The 20,143-nt window shown below is 41.6% G+C and overlaps 1 protein-coding gene across 1 annotated transcript; it reads right to left on the minus strand.

The window, feature by feature from the left end:
• Window positions 1-863: 863 nt before the first annotated feature.
• Window positions 864-18,033, minus strand: Fnta (farnesyltransferase, CAAX box, subunit alpha). The gene is made up of 9 exons (XM_034520822.1): window positions 17,764-18,033; window positions 15,660-15,745; window positions 13,802-13,916; window positions 10,636-10,740; window positions 8,344-8,470; window positions 6,024-6,172; window positions 2,997-3,059; window positions 1,693-1,864; window positions 864-1,480 (listed from the first exon to the last, which is right to left on the minus strand). The coding sequence occupies exons 1-9, from the start codon at window positions 17,961-17,963 to the stop codon at window positions 1,364-1,366; spliced, it is 1,134 nt and encodes a 377-aa protein (XP_034376713.1). The 5' UTR covers window positions 17,964-18,033; the 3' UTR covers window positions 864-1,363.
• Window positions 18,034-20,143: the final 2,110 nt, after the last annotated feature.

Below are 20,143 nucleotides of genomic sequence, written 5' to 3' on the forward strand. Positions count from 1 at the left end.
CACTAGGCTGTTTTGTTGTTTCTACTACAATGCTGCTAAAAAAAGAGATGGTATTTTAAGCTGTTCTCAAATATAGAACTAGAGATTTGGGAAATCCGCAAATGACAAATACTAACATACGATGTAAAAACAAAACTAAAATGTTAAAAATGACTTAGATACATTTTCTCTACTAAAAGTTATTTCCTAAGTTGATGTGGAGAAGAGGCTTATTCAAGTCTTCAGTGACTTCCTTAGCTGTGGTCTGGTGCTCTAACACTGAGAAGCCCTTTATGGACTGCTGGTGGAGCTAACACAACAGTCTGAAGCACGCAAACGCCTAACTCCACTCTAGTCTTGGGTGACTGGCAGAGGCCAGAAACCAAGGGACTACATTTCAGAGCCTCTGGCTGGTCAGCACATCGCAGGCGTGCCTCTGTAGAAGGTGGCGGCCTGGAGCTGGCAGCGACTGTGTCTTCTAACTCCTTCCACTGCAGCTCTGGTTCAGGCGGCAGCCACTTGCTGCTGCTGCACAGTGTAGATGTGGGGTAGACTTCAGAAGATGAGGCAATGACTGAGCTATCTATGTTGATTAAATCTAGTTTGAATTACCTTGAGTGCATTTTGTTGCTGGCAGGAAAAACAGGACTAATTTCCACTTTTAATAAATTCATATTTCTCACCCATAATAACAAATTGTTTAGTAGTATTTTCTTTCTCAGTTTTTGACTCCCCCCCCCCCCAAAAGCCACCCTCTGTATTCTGAACTGGCCTGAACCTATGTAGTCCAGACTGGCCTCAAACTTGCAGCAATCCTCCTGTCTCAGCCTTCCAAGCACTGGGCTCCTTGTTTGTTGTATACTGTTAAACAGCAAACACTATGGTATTGTTTATAGATAATGTGACTTTATTATAAAACCTTTCTTTTGGCATTAGTTGGTTACAGTGATAGCAAGATCCTGTGAGCGTGGCCCAGCAGCTCTAATCAACAGGTGCAGTCCCTGTGTAGCGCACTGACTCAGGCCACTGCCAATCACTAACAGTTCCCCTGTAGTCACTGCCGGCACACAGCCTTCCACACACACACACACACACACCTTTCAGGAGGAGCTGACTCTACAGGATTGGATTAAATGTGGGAAGACTACAAAAGCAGTAGTTCCTTTATGGGAAATTCTTCACCCTCCCCTCCCATGACATTGCTTTAGAGAATCGATTCTCAGAGCTAGTCTGAACGCGTCAGCACACAGGAGTCACACTCAGTTTTTGTTAAAAGCAGCACCTGGACAACTTTAGCGCACAGGCAAGAGATGACCGACCGCTCTACACTCCTGCGTAACAGGCCTTAGAAAGCATCGTCCACTTCTTCTGGATGCTCTCGCTGCTATACACTAGCTGGTATGTCACTTTCTCTGCTGTGTTTACTCTGAAGGGACCGTCCAATATATCTCCAATATTCCTTTCTTATAGTGTCCTTTTCTTTAGCTAGAATCTCACATAACTGAAAATAAAAAATAAAAATGTATTAATGTTTAATTCAAACTCAAGGGCACATGTCAATTTAACATGGGTCATGCACAATTGAGAGTAGGTACAGCAGTTACCTACTGACAATGTTGTCCCAAACTAGAAAGAGCCCTGAGAAACCCCGTGAGATGTGGCCCAACGGTAGTGGGCGAGGCAGTAAGAGGACACTGTTGCCCACAAACTCACCTCTAGTGCTTTATTAAGAATGTCCTCCTTGTTGTCACACTGGTTTTCTAGCATGTCTTCATAGATATCCACAAGAAAGGCAATCAGGTAGGGGGAACTGTGACTGGGTTGTAAATCAAGCAACTGATTTAATAGATTAGGGTATCTGGAAAGACCACGATCCTGCAAAATCCTAAAAAACAAAGCAAAACAAAACAAAACTCCATTCTGAGAGAGCACACACAATCAGAGAAAGATCAGAAGCAAGTAAGCCTGAGGCACAAGCAAGGGAAGACTTGTTATGAACAAGTGAGGTGGGAAAAGAAAACAGAACTTATTTTAAACTGTGTGGCCCTTACTGATGGATGTTTAAAGTTGAGTAAAAAATTAACTTAAAATATAATGAAGTTGGACTGGGGCTGTGGCTCAGGTGGCAGAGTGCTTGCCTAGCATGCACAAGGCCATGGGTTCAATGCCCAGCAGAGCGCAGCCCAGGTATGGGAATGCACAGCGGAGATCTCAGCATCTGGAAAGTGGAAGGACAGAATAAGAAGTTCAAGTCACTGTCAGTATCACAGTCTGAGTGCAACCCAATATAACCGAGATCCACCTAAGAAAGTTGTAAGACAATCATTTATAACTCAGGCTACATGACGTCACTATTGAAGCAGAAAAGAACTCTTCTTAAAGATAAAAAGAAGAGCAAGAGAGATGTCTCTACTTCCTTTTGAGGTTGTTCTTCACACCTCAGCTATTTAGGGGATTATAGGTCATTGCACATCTCCAAGTGTGACTGGGCCTCAGGGTATGCCCTGTAACCCGAGGAGCTAGGCTGTGTCAAGGGCCAGACCTTGGAAGCCTTAAGAGTTAAGACTTGTCACTGGAAGTAACACTGACAGTCATGCTGTACTTTTCTGTGTTTATGTTCTCTGGCATGCACATCCCCACCCATCTGAGTGACTTGTCTAGTTTATGCTGTCCTTCTATACTGAGTCCACATGAATGGTGTGTTCCATTCTTTGAAACAAAGTCTGGAGGCTTCAGCATTTAGAAAGCAAATCCCTATGAGAGTTATAAACACTAGTAACATGCATTATCATTCGCTTTGTACTGTTCTGAAAACTGGACTCGTGTGTTCCTGGGGGTGGAAGACTGAGAGCACGAGGCCTGGGGGTTACCACAACCACACTCTGGTTTACCTTCTGCTGTACCAACAGAGAAAACCCCCTCGTATTCCTCTAGAACTGGCTATGGTGCACACTCCATGGTGTCGTGAGCAGCAGGCTGCTGGCTCTCATGACAAACGAGTGAAAGCAGTGTCTTACCCTTTCAGATAGTTCCACGCACTCTCATTATGTGGCACTAATTTGATCATTTCCAGAGTGTACCTGTAAGAAAATACATCTGATTTTAAACGAACAGCTCAAGTTGACACAGTTTGAGCAACATTGGGATGGAACCTGATGTATGTGTGCTTTCTCCTTTCCCTCTGTCAGCCAATGGATCCTGGTACCACTGGAGCGCCAACCTAGAGAGTCCTTAACTGTGCAGTTGTCAACTTGTCTCAACACCCTGCTTCCCGCTAAGAAATGGCGCTGTTGAAGTGGCTCAGCAGCTGAGAGCACTGGCTCTTTCAAATTCCCTGCACGCACACGGCAGATCACAGCCATCTGTAACTCTAGTCCCAGGGGATCCAACAACCTCTTCCATCCACCTCAAGCACTGCAGGTGATACACAGGCATACCTGCAGACAAAGCACTCACACAGAATGTTTGGTTTTTTTCTTTAAAGATATACAGAAGGGCTAGAGATGGCCTTGTGGTTAAGAGTGCTTCCTACTCTTCCTGAGGATGTGGGACTGCTTCCCAGCACCCATGTCTGCAGCTCCCAACCATCTGCTATCCTGTTGGTCTCGGTAGACACCTGGACACAGGTCGCATGTCCGTGCACATGTAGCATGTGCACACACAAAGTCAGTCTTAAAGACTTTACTTTGGATTGGATCCCCAAAACTACTACATAAATATTTTTTGAAAGGAAAAAAAAAAGAATATTGAATATTTTTCCTTCTGAAGAGAAGGTTAGCTAAAAGCAAGGAGACCTGTCTTGTATTTACACAGCAAGCTGGGTGGTGAGTCAAAGGTGAACTTATGCCTAAGAAAGTCTCAGTAACTGATATCACTTTAGGAGCTAAAGGACATGGCATGGAACTGGGTGATGGTGCAGACCTTTAATCCCAGCACTGGGGAGGTAGAGTTCAAGGCTAGCCTTGACTACAAAGCATGTTCCAGGCTAGCCATTCCTACACAATGAGATCCTGTCTAGAGAGAGAGAGAGAGAGAGAGAGAGAGAGAGAGAGAGAGAGAGAGAGAGAGAGAGAGAGAGAGAGAAAGAATTGTTATGGAAATCACATAAAAATAAAAATGGTCATGAGTATATACTATAAGACTGTTATAAGATTAATAATCAATTATAACACAATGCCAATATTCCAAAATCTCAAGCAAGACTAGTCCCAAGTAATTTAGGAAAAGTGTACTTAACCTACAGCAGTAGACTATGCTTGCACAGAACTACAGGAAAGATCTATTAAACAAAAAACAAACAAACAAAATCCCATTGTTGTAGCACAGGCCTGTCATTCCAGCACTGAAAGGCGGAGGCAGGTTCAAAAATGGTACCAGTCCATATATTGTGTTCTAAGACAGTGTGTGCCACATGAAACTGTCTCATAAACAAACCCTCCTGCATATATACAAAAACAATACCTATAGAGAAATGTGTATAAATGTCTGCAAATGTACTTACAAAGATTGAAAGGGTATACATAATGGTAGCTTATTCAAGAGAATCTTTTCAACTGTTCTTCCTTCTTTTCTTCCTTCCTTTCTTCCTTCCTTCCTTTCCTTCTCTTTAGAGTAAGGATCCCAAATAGCCCAGGTTGGCCTGGGACTTGTTATATAACAAAGGATGGCCTTGACCTTCTGATGTTTCTGTCTAGATCAGCTAAGTGCCAAGTACACTGGTGTGCAGCACCCACCATACTTGGCTTCAGGATGTGCCGGGGACTGAATCCACAGCTCTGCACATGCTAGGCAGGCACTTTACCAACTAAACCATATCTCCAGCTCAAGAAAAGGGAAGTCTTGTCTTTAAACTTAACACAGTTAATCTTCTCTCATAAACATCCTATATTACTTTTATAATAAAAAGGGGAAAAGCATAAAAAACTATAATATATCTAAATATTTATCTATATTCTTGAGTTAAAATTCTAATTAACATACCATGACTTCTGGATAAATACATCTATTATTATTTTAAATATTACTTTTGCCATCTTTAGGAAATATGCCTCAATTCTGACAGACTCAAGGGTCTTGCTTCTCTCTTTAGCAGCAGAAGGCCACTGATTGCCCCCTAAAGGGAGAACAATATGCACTTTCCAAATGCTTTATGTTCAGTATTTTAGTTCTTTTAAAAACTAACCCAATGAAGACTTAGTAAATAAGAAATATTAAAGTCCATTCATTAAAAGTTGGGTCAATCCATGGTTCAATAACCCTAAAGGATTCTACTGATTAGTAAGAAAACAGCTCCAATGCGAAAAAAGCAATGGCCCTCTCTAAAGCAGTTAAACTTTCTCTTCTCAAGTCCACTGTTTATGTTGGGTCATAAACAGTCCCTTGTGTGTGGTGCTGCTTGCTCAGAATCCTAGCACTCAAGTAGAAAGCTCTCAAGTTCTAGCCCAGCCTGGGCTACAGAGCAAGAACCTGTATTAAAAAGGGGTTGAGGAGAGTTGGCTCTGAATTCTTATAGTTTTACATAAAGGAGCACCTCTCTGTGTGTGTGTGTGTGTGTGTGTGTGTGTGTACGTACGTGCACGCACGTGTGTGATTTGTCACTACAGATATATCTGGCAATGTCTAGAGTTATCTGTTTAAAGCTAGGAGTGTTACTCAGTACCTACAGTCAATCACTTGTCCAGTCAAAATCCTCACAAGAATAACTCGGCATTTGGGAACTATTATTTAAAATACAACAGAATTTAGTGAGAACAGATCCAAAATAAAACTTCCTGGCACTGTGAAATTAATTTCTTCACAATCTCTAGAATCAACAACACGTTAAGAAACTTATGAGCCTGCAACACACAGATGTATGTATGTATGACATGCAGATTCATCCGTGATGTGTTTTCCCAACCTGCCCCATTTGAGTTTGTAAGGCCTGGGAGGCCTGGAAAACGTTTGTAGGGCCTGGGAAAGTATTGATTTTGCAGCATCTGAGTGCCCGAAACATGACTGGTGTGCAAACTTTAATAAAGAAATGAGCGATGTGGGATACTAACTGAACTTCTCTCTCTAACACAGCACGGTCACTGTAGCCAGTAGTATTAGAAATGACGAAGTGTCTTTGGTTCCACACAGAGTTATTTCTCACATCCTCTTTGAGAAGTTGGTCTACATACTGCAGCTCATTATCCCAAAGTCGAAACTCCTAAAAAAAAAAAAAACAAACCAGTTAGAAATGCTCTATTATTTATAAAACAAACATAAACAAACAAGCAAAATGTCAGCAAACTGAGAAGGTAGAACTGAAGAGAAGGGGGTTATCATGGTGACGAGCACCAGATCCCAGCATCCAGGAGTAGATGGCAGGATTAGAAATTCAAGGTCATCTCAGCTACATATGTTCAAAGCTGAACTGAGACACATAAGACATTGTCAGAAAAGAAGGGGGGCGGGAACTGAATAACTTTACAAGCACACACATTAATAAAGAAAATGCATAATAGAATTACTTTAAAACAAACAGAAAATACAAACATTTGTATTTAAATGTCAAGTTTTACTTTATGGTTAGAGCATTTTGAAAAAGTGAATGTATTTTTATTTCTTATTTGACACTAGTAAGACTAAAACTTTAGAAGCTGGACCCTGATGTTAAAAGTCATGGCGAAGATAACAAACTAAGAGACTATTTTGGTGAAAAGTTCTGTGCTGATGAAGAATGGAGGGTGAGCACGGTTCATGTGCCTACACCAGCAAGCACTCTCAAATACTGTCAACCATCCTGAACACCTCTGTTTGAGAAACACTGACTTACATAATTTTTAGGTATTTTTCCTTCATTTTTAACCTCATGTGTATGAATGTTTTGCCTGCATGCATGTCCATGTACCCTGTGCATGTAGACCAAAAGAGGGTATAAGATCCCCTGAGACTGGATTTACAGTTAGTTATGAGCTGCCATGTAGCTGGGAATCAAACTCAGGTCCTCTGCCAAGAGTCAGTGCTCTTAACCACTGAGCCATCTCTCCAGCCTGTCTTATATGACTTTAAGGATATGTATGTATCACTTTCAAACTGAAGACATTCTTTCTTTTCCTTTCTTCCCATTTCTTGTTTGAGACAGGGTCTTGTGTAACCCAGTCTGGCCTTGAATTCTTCTCTTCCTGCCCCTACTCCCATGTGCTGGGATTATAGGCATGTGCCACAACGCCTGAGGGATATATTATTTCTTTGATTTTTATTGAGCATATACAATGTACAAATTTTCTTCAGTTTTCAGAAATCACTTGTCTCTTATTATAGTTGAAAATAATCTTACCTTCTAAAGATTGGGTTGAAAACATGAAACCATGCATATCGAATGTAAACATAGAAACTTCAGTACCTTAGTTACAGGAACTTAAAAGCTACACTATAGCTGAAGGGTCTCTTGGAATCCTTTGTCATTTAGAACTGCTGACAATTCAGTAAAATCGTACTGTGTGAGGTAGCTTTGCAAAGACATTGGCAATAGTGTATTTCAGCTGTTGTGTTAGTAGACAGACATGGGTGACACACAGTTTTATGTTATTACAATTTTCTGTTGGCGTTTGTTGTTGACAGTCACACTATATCATCCTGTCTGGCCTGGAATTTGCTATGTAGACCAGCCTGGCCTCAAACTCAGAGATGTGCCTTTCTCTGCCTCATTGAGTGTTAGGATTAGGTAAAAAACTACAATGCCCAGCAGTAGGGTCCGGGGTATAGCGCAGCAGGTAGACTGCCTCATGCTCAGAGCACTGGCGTAATACACAGTTCACAGACAAACTGAGAGTAACGGTGCAGACCTGGTATCCCAGCACTTGGGAAGCAAAGGCCGGAAGGTCAGAAAGTCAACACATTGAGCTACACAGAAGGCAAACTTGGTCAACATGAAATTCTGTTTATCCAAAATGACTTTTTAAAATAAAAAAAAAAATTACAACTACTGAACAACTTCAGAAAATGTATTCTCCTTAATATGAGGATGTTTAAATTTTTGAATGATATTTTTTAACTGTGATGGTGTGGGGCACATGCTTCCAATCCCAGGACTCAGAAGGCAGAGGCAGGCAGACATCTGAGGTGAAAACCAGCCTGTTCTATATAGTGAGTTCCAAGCCAGCCAGGGCTACATAGTGAGAACCTGTCTCAAAAAAGAGATACAATGTAAATTTAATCTAAAAGTTCTTAAAAACGTACTATTGCTTTTCTTTAATATGAAACTATTCATGAACATATCCAAAGAGATTGCAAAAGGTAACCTCATGAAGGATGTCAGGTTTCAAGCATCTCCACAGGTTTAATTCTGTGTGCATATCTGTTAAGTTCAGACTCAGACTTTAAGAAAGGAGATACCTGAATGACCCACTGTCGATGCTGCCAGGCATGATAATTCTTTGCATCCTGATTAAGAATATCGGCAATGAACTCAAGCTCTTGAGAAGGATCTTTCAGCCATTCTACTAATACTCTCCTATGGTGCCTGCCCAAAGAAGAAAGGGAAAGCATTAATTCAGAGCTAACATCAGCTGCACTAGGTGAGGTGAAAGGAAATTCAGAACACACAAGGTCACCCCTGATTCCCAAAGCTACCAGAGAGGTTAACAGTGCAGAGCCCCAGCACTGAGCCCTGAGGTGAGAGGCACAGTGGCAGACTGTGTACAACAGGTATCTAGGGCACTGGTCTCTCAAGCAGACCTGCAGCTACAGTAATCTCTCCACAGCCTGGGCTTTTGTTCAGCAGCAATTCTGCAGCACTGTAAACGGATGGATGAGACAGATGTGATGCTAGTCCACCAATTCTAATGAGTCTTTAGTTAAAACTGGTCAGCCATCATCGCTACGTTCAGAATGTCACCAGACAAGCAACTCTTCATTTTACCAGTTTGTAAGCAGAACTTATTTACTCTGCCCTAGAAAATGTGTAACTAGGACAAGTTACAACTCTGTCACAAGACAATTTCTGTGTTAGAAAAATACTTTTTTATACTATGTTCCATTTTCACAATTTTCCTTATACACACTGGAAATTAAAAAATGCAGCATGAGGCTTGGTAGTCAGCCAGTGATGGAGCATCTGCCTAGCATGTGTGAGACCCTGAGTTCCATCCCCATATGACCAGGAAACAAGCACATGCACCGGGGTAACTCAGTGTTAATAGTGTGACTAGCTCAGTAAGGCCTTTGCACCGTGAGCTGCATGGTGTGTCCGTGGTGATCAGGAGACTCTACTGCTCAGGCTAAACCAACACCGCGGGAATGAAAACTAAAGATTCGTCTCACATAAAAGGAAGAAGGCAAGATGCTATCAGTGAGAAAATCCTAGAAAGAAGGCTTTCTAAACGTACTGTTAACACTTTCCAAGTCATGAAATACTACTAGCATTTTCTTTCCCCAGGTTTCTAGGTAAGTTTTACCAAACTGACTGCTCACAACACAATAATACAATGTTCTTCTGATATTCTATGATTAAAAGACTTTTCAGAGAGAGGAATAGTTTACAGCATAGTTTCACAGTGAGAATTTAATAAAGATCCAAGTTTAGATTTAGTTAGATCCAGGGTTTGCTCTGCTCATCTTATATTAGAATGAAAGTCAAGCATGTGGGCAATTCCCAAGAACCCCCACTGAGTGCTCTGCTCACAGCTGCCATGGCTGCTTGGGGCTGCTTCTCCCTCCTAACACTGGGGACAGGTGTTAATGAAGGTCTCTACAGCAGTGGTTCTCAACCTTCCTAACGCTGCCACCCTTTAAGAGGTCCTCATGTTGTGGTGACCCCTAACCATAAAGTAATTTTTTGTTGCTATTTCATAACTAATTTTGCTATTTTTATAAATCATAAGGCAAATGTCTGATATTTCTGATTGTTTTAGGTGACCCCTGTAAAAGCGTTGTTTGACTCCCAAAGGGTCACGACCTATAGGGTGAGAACCTATGCACTGCACTATGGTCAGCCCAGATCTGTACCAATGTTCATAAGGCCATACCCAGGTTTGTGTCATCCCTGCCTGTATCTCAAGAACTCCTGAAATGTGCTGTAGTCAGATAGAATTATAGGCATCTCTCTGAGTGCATGGCTCTCTTGCATCCTTCTGCTCAGGACATTTCTTTTGCTCCAGAAGCCTTTCCCACAGGCTGTTCTCAGTTCCTGCGCCCACTGCTTCCTCACTACAGCGCACGGGAGGAGTCCAGGGTCTGCTACTCAGGACTCTACACCTTTCTTTCCCTTATTTCTCCTTTTCTGCTTCTGTTCTCTGCTCTCTCACCACAAAATCTCTACATTATAATCCATACTCCCTGCTACAAAATGAAACCTTGCTGCTATGTCTTTACAATGATCCATAAAATAGTCAGTTTTTATTCTCTCTCGTCCTTAGACTGTTACTACCTTCCCTGTATCTACAAGACTAATAAACACTTTAGTTACATGAATATAAAGTATCAAATATAGGAAAGTTATTTTATACTGACTAGAAAACCATTTTCAGATTTTTCCCCAATCTAGTACGGCTGCTCCAAACATCAAAGCTTACAATCCTAAGAGGCAGGTAACAGTCTGAATGTAAAGTACTCAAGCGATAAGGAAATCTCAGCTCCCAGTGCCAAGTGCTACAGCAGAGTGACATTTCCACCCTGCTTTCCTCTTACCAAACTTGATAGTTTTTGGGCTGTTCCTCAATTATTGCAGTGATGTAGTTCATTTCCTCTTGTAGATCCTTCTGAAGCGACCTTAAGAGAACTCTCCGAAAATGCCTATAGCAAAACACCAAACATCCAATATCTCATTACTTCACACATGTTGCCTAGCAAGAATGTCAAGTAAAGCTGCAAGACAGGAAATCAATATACAGACAACAGTCTGGTACTTACTTTACATGGCCAATACGCTAGCAATCTAAGAACTTATAACTGGCCACATTCATACATCTAGAACTGGAAGAATGGAGCAGTTCATGTGCAAACAGAGAGGTCCACAACAAATGCACAACAGAAGTAGTAAAGTGTTGACCTTTAAGGAATGGGAAGATGAGTAACTAAAATGTTATTTTCAGGTAATATTCTGGATTCTATAATAAAAAATAAAACTCTTCCTTTTCTATAGAATACAGTTTACATACATATACTATATAAGAAATATATTTCAAACATTATCAAAATATTGTAACAGAACCACTGTCGAAATGTTACTTACAAATAGAATAAGGCTTCCTATAGGGTGTGCTGGCAATCCCTTTAACCCCTACCTCAGAAAGCAGAGGCAGGTAAAATTCTGGAGTCTGGACTAGCCTATATAGAGTTCCAGGTCAGCCAGGGCTACACAGTGAGATTATGTCTCCAAGAACAAAATAAAATAAGACAAACTGAACAAAAGAAATAACGATAACAACAAAAACAAGAAAACAACAAAAACCAAGAGAAGATAACCCAGGGGGTTTATTCTGCAGCCAAGATTCAATCCAGAGGAGGACAGGAGAGAACACATAAACTACAACTTAAAGGAGCTCAAGACAAAGCTTACGGCTGGTAGATGGCTGTGGTTAAGGAGGTTAATTTTCAAACCCAGGACAAGCAGTTGAGGTGCCTATTTAATATATCACAACAGACCTGGCCTCCAGGTTCTCCCAGCATCCCTTAGTCCCTACCTATTACAGGGTATGGCTGGCATAACCAGCCCCTTACCTAAACCTTTCAGTTTAGGGGCTGGGCTGCCCTTCCCCCAGACGCGCTTCCCTATGTAACCCAGACATTTTTAGTTACTTGCTCTCTCTGCCCCTCACTGTTTCTGCCTCTCAGTCTTTCTGCCAGAGCTCTCTCTTGAGTTCTCTCTGTCTCTCTGCCTGCCTCCCTGGCTGCATGGTGACTTCTTCAGCCTGGCCCTGAGACTGGTGAATTCACCTGAGAGCCATTCCCAAATAAGCCTGCTTTTATACTTTTAATCCAGCTTGAACTGGCTTGCTATGTCAGCAGAGAAACCTATTAAAGGACAATTGTTCTTACCTGGGTTCAGTTCCACATGGTGGCTTACAGCTATTCTGTAACTCCAGTTCCAGGGGAACCCACTCTCTCCTCTGGCCTTTGAGGGCACCAGGCATGCATGAGGTACACAGGTATATGTGCAAGTAAAACATTCAAATACATTTTTTAAAAAAGGGTTTACAAAAGGAATTTTGTCCACAATTGAAGTTAAAAAAAAAATAGGAAACTGCAAAATTTTGAAGGATTTTGGTTTCCACTGTAGAAGTCTGTTAGTAAAGTTAAAGGCTTTAAGACAAAAAACTTTTAAATAAATCTAACATGCAGGCAAAACATCTAAATACATTTTAAAAAAAACAAACAGTTTTAAAAATGAATTTAGATGTTTTGCCTGTGTGTTCATCTACGCACCACATGCACACACTGGCCTGCACAGGCCAGAAGAGGACATGGAATTACAGATAGCTGTGAGCTACCATGGGTGCTGGGAACTAAATCTAGGTCCTATTTAGGAGCAACAAGCAAGCCTTTAATCCTAGTAGAGGCCAAAAGAGCTATGAGTTTGAGGCCAGCCTGGTCTACAGAGAGTTCCAGGACAGCCAAGGCTATACAGAGAAACCCTGTCAGAAAAACCAAACCAAATAACAAACAAACAAAAGCAACAAGTGCTCTTAACCACTGAGCCATCTCTCTGCCTCATCTTAAACACTTCTATCCACACATTCTTCTCTAAGTTGTCTTCTGCTCAAGGATATGCTCTATAAAAATGAGAAAGTAAGTCAAGAAAAGAGTTAGGTGTGGTGGTTTATGCTTTTAAACCCGACACGGGGGCCAAGGGTGTGTGTGTGTGCGCACACATGTGCACAGGAGCAGGCAGATCTTTGTGAGTTTGTGGGCAGCATGATCTGCATAATGAGACTTGGAGGTTTTGTTTGGGAATGTTTTTGCCTTTGTTTTTTATTTAAAAACAAACAAAATAGTAAATGGCAAAGGATTAAATGGCAAAGGATTTATACAGTTTGAAGAGATACCGAATATGACACATTTACATGTCAGAGTCTGGGAGCAAATTATTTTCTGTTACATAGGAAAGTAAACCAAAAACAAAACAAAACAAAACAAAACAAAACAAAACAAAAAAACAAGCAATCTCAGCTGGATATGCAGCTCAATGGACAGAATGCTTGCCCACATGGATGCTGCTGGGCATGGGGCACAAGCCTGTGACTTCAGCTCCCAAGAGGTAGATACAGCTTCCTCAACTACCTACTAAGTTTAAGGTCAACCAGGGCTATAGTAGAGTCTGCTTTAAAAATCAAAAACAGGGCTGGTGAAGTAGCTTAGAAGGTAAAGGGCACGACATCAACCATGCCTGAAGACTGACACCCACACCATTGAAAAACTGACTGCCAAAGGGTGATGTGTCATGTATGTACATTGTACACAAAGACACAAATAAACATAAGTTAAGAAGTTAAAACAGAATACCCTCTACTAAAGGGCATGCATTATCCTGTGAGACACAAACAGCAGGAAGCATAACTCATTTGTGGTATAAAGAAGCACTTCTGCATCTTTCATAGAAAGAATTATGTCGACGATGCAAAAATAAACAGTAACACAGTGTTATCTGGTACACAGAAGTCAATTCAAGAAAACGGGAATGGGTTCTGGTAACACAAAGGACTGGCGCAGAGACTGTTATTTTCATTCAACAGACTCTAGGGCAAATATGTGAATTATTATTTTGATGAAAATTAGAGTACAGTTAAGAAAGGAGTCACTTGGACTCAAACACGAGACCTGCTAGCAGTAACTCTTACTGGATTCTATTGCTTACCACACTGTATAGTTGGCTGCGTTTAGCTCGATAGCATCTCGGGTGAGCTTGAAGGCTCGCTCACTTCTTTCATCACGCTGCAGAACAGCTCGGAAGTAATCATACACATCTCTAACTGGAGACAGAACACACAGTATGTGAGGCTCACTTTCTGTTTAACACTAGAACCATAGTATGAACCCCATTACACACTATGTGGTCTTTGCATGTGTATCATTTATATACCAAAAAGTACAGTCAAATGCCTGGGTGGTTGGGCTGTTTTAATACTGTATGAATCTTGTGGAGACAGTGTCTCACGTGTACTCGGCTAGATCCAAATTTGCTATATAACTGAGGCTAGCTTTGAACTCCTAATCTTGACTCCCAAGTGCTAAGAAGCTAGAGTTACAGGGAGTTAGGAGCTGCCTCACTCATGTGGGCACTGAGGAACGGACTCAGGTCCTCTGGCCTTAGCCACTCAGCCATCTCTTTGGCGCCTACCTGATGCCATCTTCGAGGGTGTGTCCAGAATAGGTAGCAGAAGCTGCTCTCAGGGGGCTGAAGACAAGGCTCAGCAGTAAAGAACACTTGCTGTTCCTACTGAGGATCTGGACTTGGTTGATGTTTGGTTACTACTAATAAAGACATTTCTGTGTAATATTGCTATTTCTTCTAGAAATATTATATGGAGATATTTCAGAAAACATTTTCATGTAGTTATATACTCTGAAATTTTCTTCAATAGAGTATTTTATTTTATATCTAATCTCATAATGCCTCATCACAGTAAGAACTAAGTATTATTTTTTTTGCTTATCTGTTTTCCCCCTGAGAGATGGATGATGATGTCTCTTGACCAGAGACAATCTGCTTGTTGTTCTGCTGGGGATCAAATCCAGGGGCACTGCATGTACCAGGCAAGTGCTTTGCCAGGCTACATCCCTACCCATTTGCATATGGTTTATTTATTTTTGTTTCAGAATATCAATTCACCTTTAATTTATTTTTATGTTCATTAAGATACCAGGTATATCAATAAGATATAAGTATGCTTTTATCTAAACCCACAGCCACCAGAACAAAGCCTTTGAAGGAAGCATGCAGTCACACACCTCATCAGGCCTCATATAACTGAGGCCTGCTCTCAGTGCCTACGGTCTTTCTTATGTCTGCACTAGCAGGACAGATTGACTGTTCAGTACTGCATTTTCATACTTGATATATGGCAACCCCCATACCACTGTTCTTCCTTTTCAAACATTTGTTACCATTACTTCATAATCAGTAAATGAATCAATAAATGATTTTTGAAAAAAAAAAAAAGATCTTAGAAAACAAAGCATTAACTGAGAGTAAAAAAGTTATACATGCAAACATACAAACACATAAAATTGCAAAAATAGCACTTCATCTATTTACCCTTTCCTAGAAGAACAATCAACATTTGTATGACCTCCTAGTTATAGAACAGTTCACATTCACGGTAAGAAAAGGCTACTTTGTTAAAGAAAACATCAGTACACACATTTCAACTGAGGCTAACACTACATAGCTAAAATATATTTTAAAATGCTCGTACTTGAACAACTAAAACTTGTTCTAAATAAAACAGTAATTCATCTGTTATACTTTAAATGCAAATTAAAAGCACAACCATACAATACCTATTATGTATTATAATGTAACATTCATTGCTTTGAATATCTCTATCGCCTGAATAAAATATGAAGACAAATACAAAGAAAACATTAACTCACCAAAGCAACTCAGGTTCTTATTGAACAAAAATCTCTCACTTTTCTTGCTATATGCTTGTAAATTTCAACTTTGTTAAAAGCTCAACTTACAGAGATTTTCCTAATAAACATAAACTTACACTTTTCACTGTAGATGATCTGGACCACTGGATTGGGGCCGTCATTCTGGGGCACTGGGTCTATATCAGCCCATTCTGCCCTGTCCCTGAAAACAGACATGTTCCCCATGATTATATTCAAGCATGTTAGAAGAAAAACAATTCTGGTGCTTGTTTGTTTGTTTGTTTTTAATTAGCAACAATCATTCATTAAAATGGAGATCTTAATGTAGTGATTGGATTCTTCCATGCAAACCTCTGCCACTTTGTTTCACATATTAAAATTTTAAAAATAAAACAGAAACCATCTTTGGATTAAGAACAATGGATAAGGGGCTGGAGACATGGCTCAGCAGTGAAAAGCACTTGTTGCTCTTACAGAGGGCCAGAGTCAGTTCAAAGCACCCACATGGAGATTTGAAAGTATAATTCCAGTTCCAGGGAATCTGGTGCCCTTTTCTGAACTCCACAGGCAGTGGAGCACGAGAACAGATATACACTCAGGCTCACAGCCATACACACAAAGTAATTTTTTTTTTTTTTTTTTTTTTCCTTTTCAAAAACAAGGTTTTCTCTGGGTAGCCTTGGAACTTGCTCTGTGGACCAGGCTGGCTTTGAACTCACAAGAGATCCACCTGCTTCTGTCTCCCGAGTTCTGGGACTAAAGGTGTATGCCACCATCAACTGGCTTAAAACACCTATTTTTAAAAAATAAAAATGAATAAATCAACAATTTCAAATTTATGGTGTGGCAAAATGTGGTCTTCTACAAAGTATCCAAGTTTTAACTTAGAAATTACCCTCACTCATTCATTTAGTAAGATTCTGGAGTCAGTATTATTGTAAAACAGCTTATAGGAACTAACCTTTTAAACTCAAATTCGGACGGGGGATATATCTCAAGAGGTAGAATACAGGCACAAAGTCCTAGGTGAGATGCCTCAACAACCCCCCCCCCCCAAAAAAAAAAAAAAATCAAACGAAGTTATTGTTACTCCAGAAGTGGCCTGTTAGGGTCACTAAAAGGCAGAGTGAGGGCCTGGGATGTGGGATGATGCCTGCCTAGCATGAGTGAGAGAAGGTTCTGGAATCTGACAATTGCCTAAGCTGGAATATTAGTTTTACAACTTCCTGTGTGACATTAAGGAAGTCATTAATCTGCCTGGATGTCGGTTTCTTCATTTGTAAGATGAAGGTAATGTTACCAGTCAACTTTGGAAGGCTACTTTGAGAAGGAATAACAGAGCATGAGTACTTTGAGTACTTAAAACCTGCATAGCATATTGTAAGCATTCCAAAAAAATCCAGAGAACAGTCTCAAAACAACAGTACAACTGAAACAACAGGCCCTTATGGAAACTTCCATGAACTGTTCAGTGTGACCAGCCTTTACCTACATTCTTTTCTTCTCTATACCAATCAGCAGACATTTGTGATACACAGTTAACCTTGAAATTGCATCCCTTATATAAGAATATAGGGAAAAGAATGTCCTGCTAATATATATAAAACCTGTAGTCTAGAGAGGGGCCTGGCAAACACTGCTATTTAGTCCTTCGGAAATCAGACAGCCATCCGAAGAACATAATTCACAAATCAGAGAAAAGTTCTGAGAGATAGGGGACCCTACATCCACTTTCAAGTCATCCATCTACAGACACGGCTGCATACTGCCTTCCACTCATTCATGAAAACACGGTCAACGAGTCATCTAAGGGTCTAGGTAGAGCTGTAGAAAACAGTAAGTACTTCTTGACAAGGAACTAGAGAACGTGGAAAGAACAGAAGGGGTGAGCACAGTGGAAAAGGTGAAGGAAAGGCAAGAAAGTTCTTTGCAATCGGCAGAAGGCACGCAAAGCTCGGACGGCGTTTGTAAAGAGCAAATCTAGCCGCTGACAGGAAACTATCCGTAGCAAGCTGTCAAAAGGGCACCTTTCAGATGATGTACGGCTATCACTGCGGGACCACGGAAGTGTCACCGCACCCTAGCTTCAGAAGAGCGCCGCCGCAGCCTGCCGGCAGCCGGGGCTGTGCGCACTCGGAGGGCGCCCCCGTCCGCCCGGCTGCGGCGTCGCTCGCACCTCAGCCCCGGCCTCCAGCGCCGCGGCCCGCGGGAGGGCGTTACCTGTACAAGACATAGGTGGGCGAGTCCAGGCTCAGGAACCCGTCGTCCATAGGGGACGCCGCCGCTTCCCCGGCCTCGGCCGCCATCTCTTCTTCCTGCGGCTGCTGTGCTGGCGGCGGGGGAGGCGGGGGCGGCGGCTGCTCTGGCTGTCCCGGCTCACCCCCTGGCGCAGATTCCCCGACCCCCTCAGTGGCCGCCATCTCGCCTCGGTCCGCAGCAGAGGTGGTGGTGGAGGCCCCGCCCCCTCCGCGGCCCGCCCCGCCCCCGGCGTGGCCCACTTCCGGTTCCTCGGGTTCTACCATAGAGGCGTGGGGTAGAGGGCCCGGCCCGGAGGCCTGGCCAGGCGGGGATACTTACTGTACATGCTGCTGTGGTTTCAGGGGCCCTTCCCGATCGCAGGTTTTCAGAGGCCGTTAGGTGCTTCTTGACAATCAGTGCTGTGTCCTTTTTTGGGTAGCTTTTCTATTTCTTTGCTTTTGTTTCTTTTTCAACGCTCGGGATGGAACCTGAAGACTTGCACATGCTAGGCATGTGCTCTACCACCAAGCTACATCTCCAGTCCCCAGCTGCCCCTTTCTTTTGGACTATCTTAGGAGTGTGAAGAATTGCAAATGGTGCACAGCCATCCATCTCTCTTCCCCCTCAGGGTTCCACTTTAACCTTGAAAGAACTTTTACATTCTTTCACACTTTACATGTTTTTTCAATGCTAGGGGTTTATATAAAGCAGCGTTTTATTAATCCGGGAGGGAAGGTATTTTTGGAATTAAATTTGGATTCTGTGCGAGTAATACACATGTATGTTATACACAATGGGAACTCCTTTGTAAATATTATAGGGAATAGATATAGTCAATTAACAAATATTTACTCTCAAATAGGCACGCGGTTCACTTAAAAACCAAAGTGTCTGGTCCTAGAGTATATCCTAAGGAGGGTTCTTAAATCGGGACTGATTGAGGCAAAGTGGAATAAAAGAGACCAATTTCTTTTGAAGCATATTGTTCTTTAATTAGAAAAAACCTAGGATGGTCATGGGGCCTTGGAGGTTTTATACAGTAGAAAAGGAACTTTCGGGATCCCAACAGGGGTTGGTATGTGATCTATAGCAGAAGTTTCCCCGAATCCTAACAGCCCACAGGTGTTATCAGTCAAAGCAACTGTCCTGAGTTTCAGCACATCTGTGCTAGTGATCAAACCCAGGACTTAGAAATGCTAGTATGGATCCCCACCGGTGTATTACTAATCTACACACACACACCACCCTGCCAAGATTAAAAAAAAAAAAGTGGAAAAATCACACTATATAATTCTAAACATTAAAAAAAATATTATTTATTCATTACTTTATGTGTATGTGTGTGTGTGTGTGTTTGAGTTATGCGCCAGAAGGAAGCACCCAACCTTGGGGGAACTTGTAAGAAATTCCCTTTGTTGCCTGGATTATCCCTCAAGACTCTCCGTAGGTTCAGAACTAGAATTGAGTGGGTTTGTGTTTTCCAGTGCAAATGAAAATTCCGTTTATCTGAAATGTATTCAGTGCATGTCTATAACAGAGGAGCTCTTCCTCACTCAATCCCTAGCTAACAGAATCCAGGAGGCACACGGGATTCCAAGGGAGAGCTGTCTCAGCAGTGGTGACTTTGAAATGACTAGGGTGAGGCTATCCTGTTCTGACCGCACTTCAGTTTGCTTAGACAGTTCTCAGCTCACTACCTTCCTCTCCACAATGGTCACATCTGCCTTGACGATATGTTTGAGGTGTTTATGGCCTAGATGTATCAATCAAAATAATTAGTAAACTGAAATAACTAGAAAAAATGTATCAAAAATAATTGAGGTTATATATAAAATAATTACCATGCTCTGCCAGGAATAAGTGTTTTAAGGTTACTCTGACTCTCATCTAACATTGATATAAATTATGGTCTTTGTGGTTTTTGTCTTTAAGAAGTCTACATCCTCTAGCATGGGCACCAACAGACTTTTCAAAGGCATAAGCCTGCTTTCTTGGTCTGACATTGCTTAAAAAGGAGTTAAAACTTTTAATTGGCTGGGTGGTGGTGGTGCACGCCTTTAATCCCAGCACTTGGGAGGCAGAGGCAGGTGGATTTTTGAGTTCGAGGCCAGCCTGGTCTACAGAGTGAGTTCCAGGACAGCCAGGGCTACACAGAGAAACCCTGTCTCGAAAAACCAAAACCAAACCAAACCAAAACAAAACAAAAAACCAAAAAACTTTTAATTGGCTTAATCAGCATGGTTGTTAATAACTATCTTTTATAAATCATTTCAGTTTGGATGAGAATGGCCTCCATAGTCTCATGTTTGAAGGCTTCATCCCCAGTTAGTGGAGCTGTCTGTAAAGGATTAGGAGGTTTGGC

The sequence above is a fragment of the Arvicanthis niloticus genome, chromosome 16 (genome assembly GCF_011762505.2).
Source record: "Arvicanthis niloticus isolate mArvNil1 chromosome 16, mArvNil1.pat.X, whole genome shotgun sequence".
Taxonomy (NCBI): Eukaryota; Metazoa; Chordata; class Mammalia; order Rodentia; family Muridae; genus Arvicanthis; species Arvicanthis niloticus.

Coding starts and splice junctions, on each gene's coding strand:
- Fnta (XM_034520822.1), bottom strand. CDS start 17,963: ATGGCGGCCACTGAGGGGGTCGGGGAATCTGCGCCAGGGGGTGAGCCG. Junction 15,746..17,763: donor CCCACCTATGTCTTGTACAG/GTAACGCCCTCC, acceptor GTCTGTTTTCAG/GGACAGGGCAGAATGGGCTG. Junction 10,741..13,801: donor GCAGCCAACTATACAGTGTG/GTAAGCAATAGA, acceptor GTTTTGCTATAG/GCATTTTCGGAGAGTTCTCT.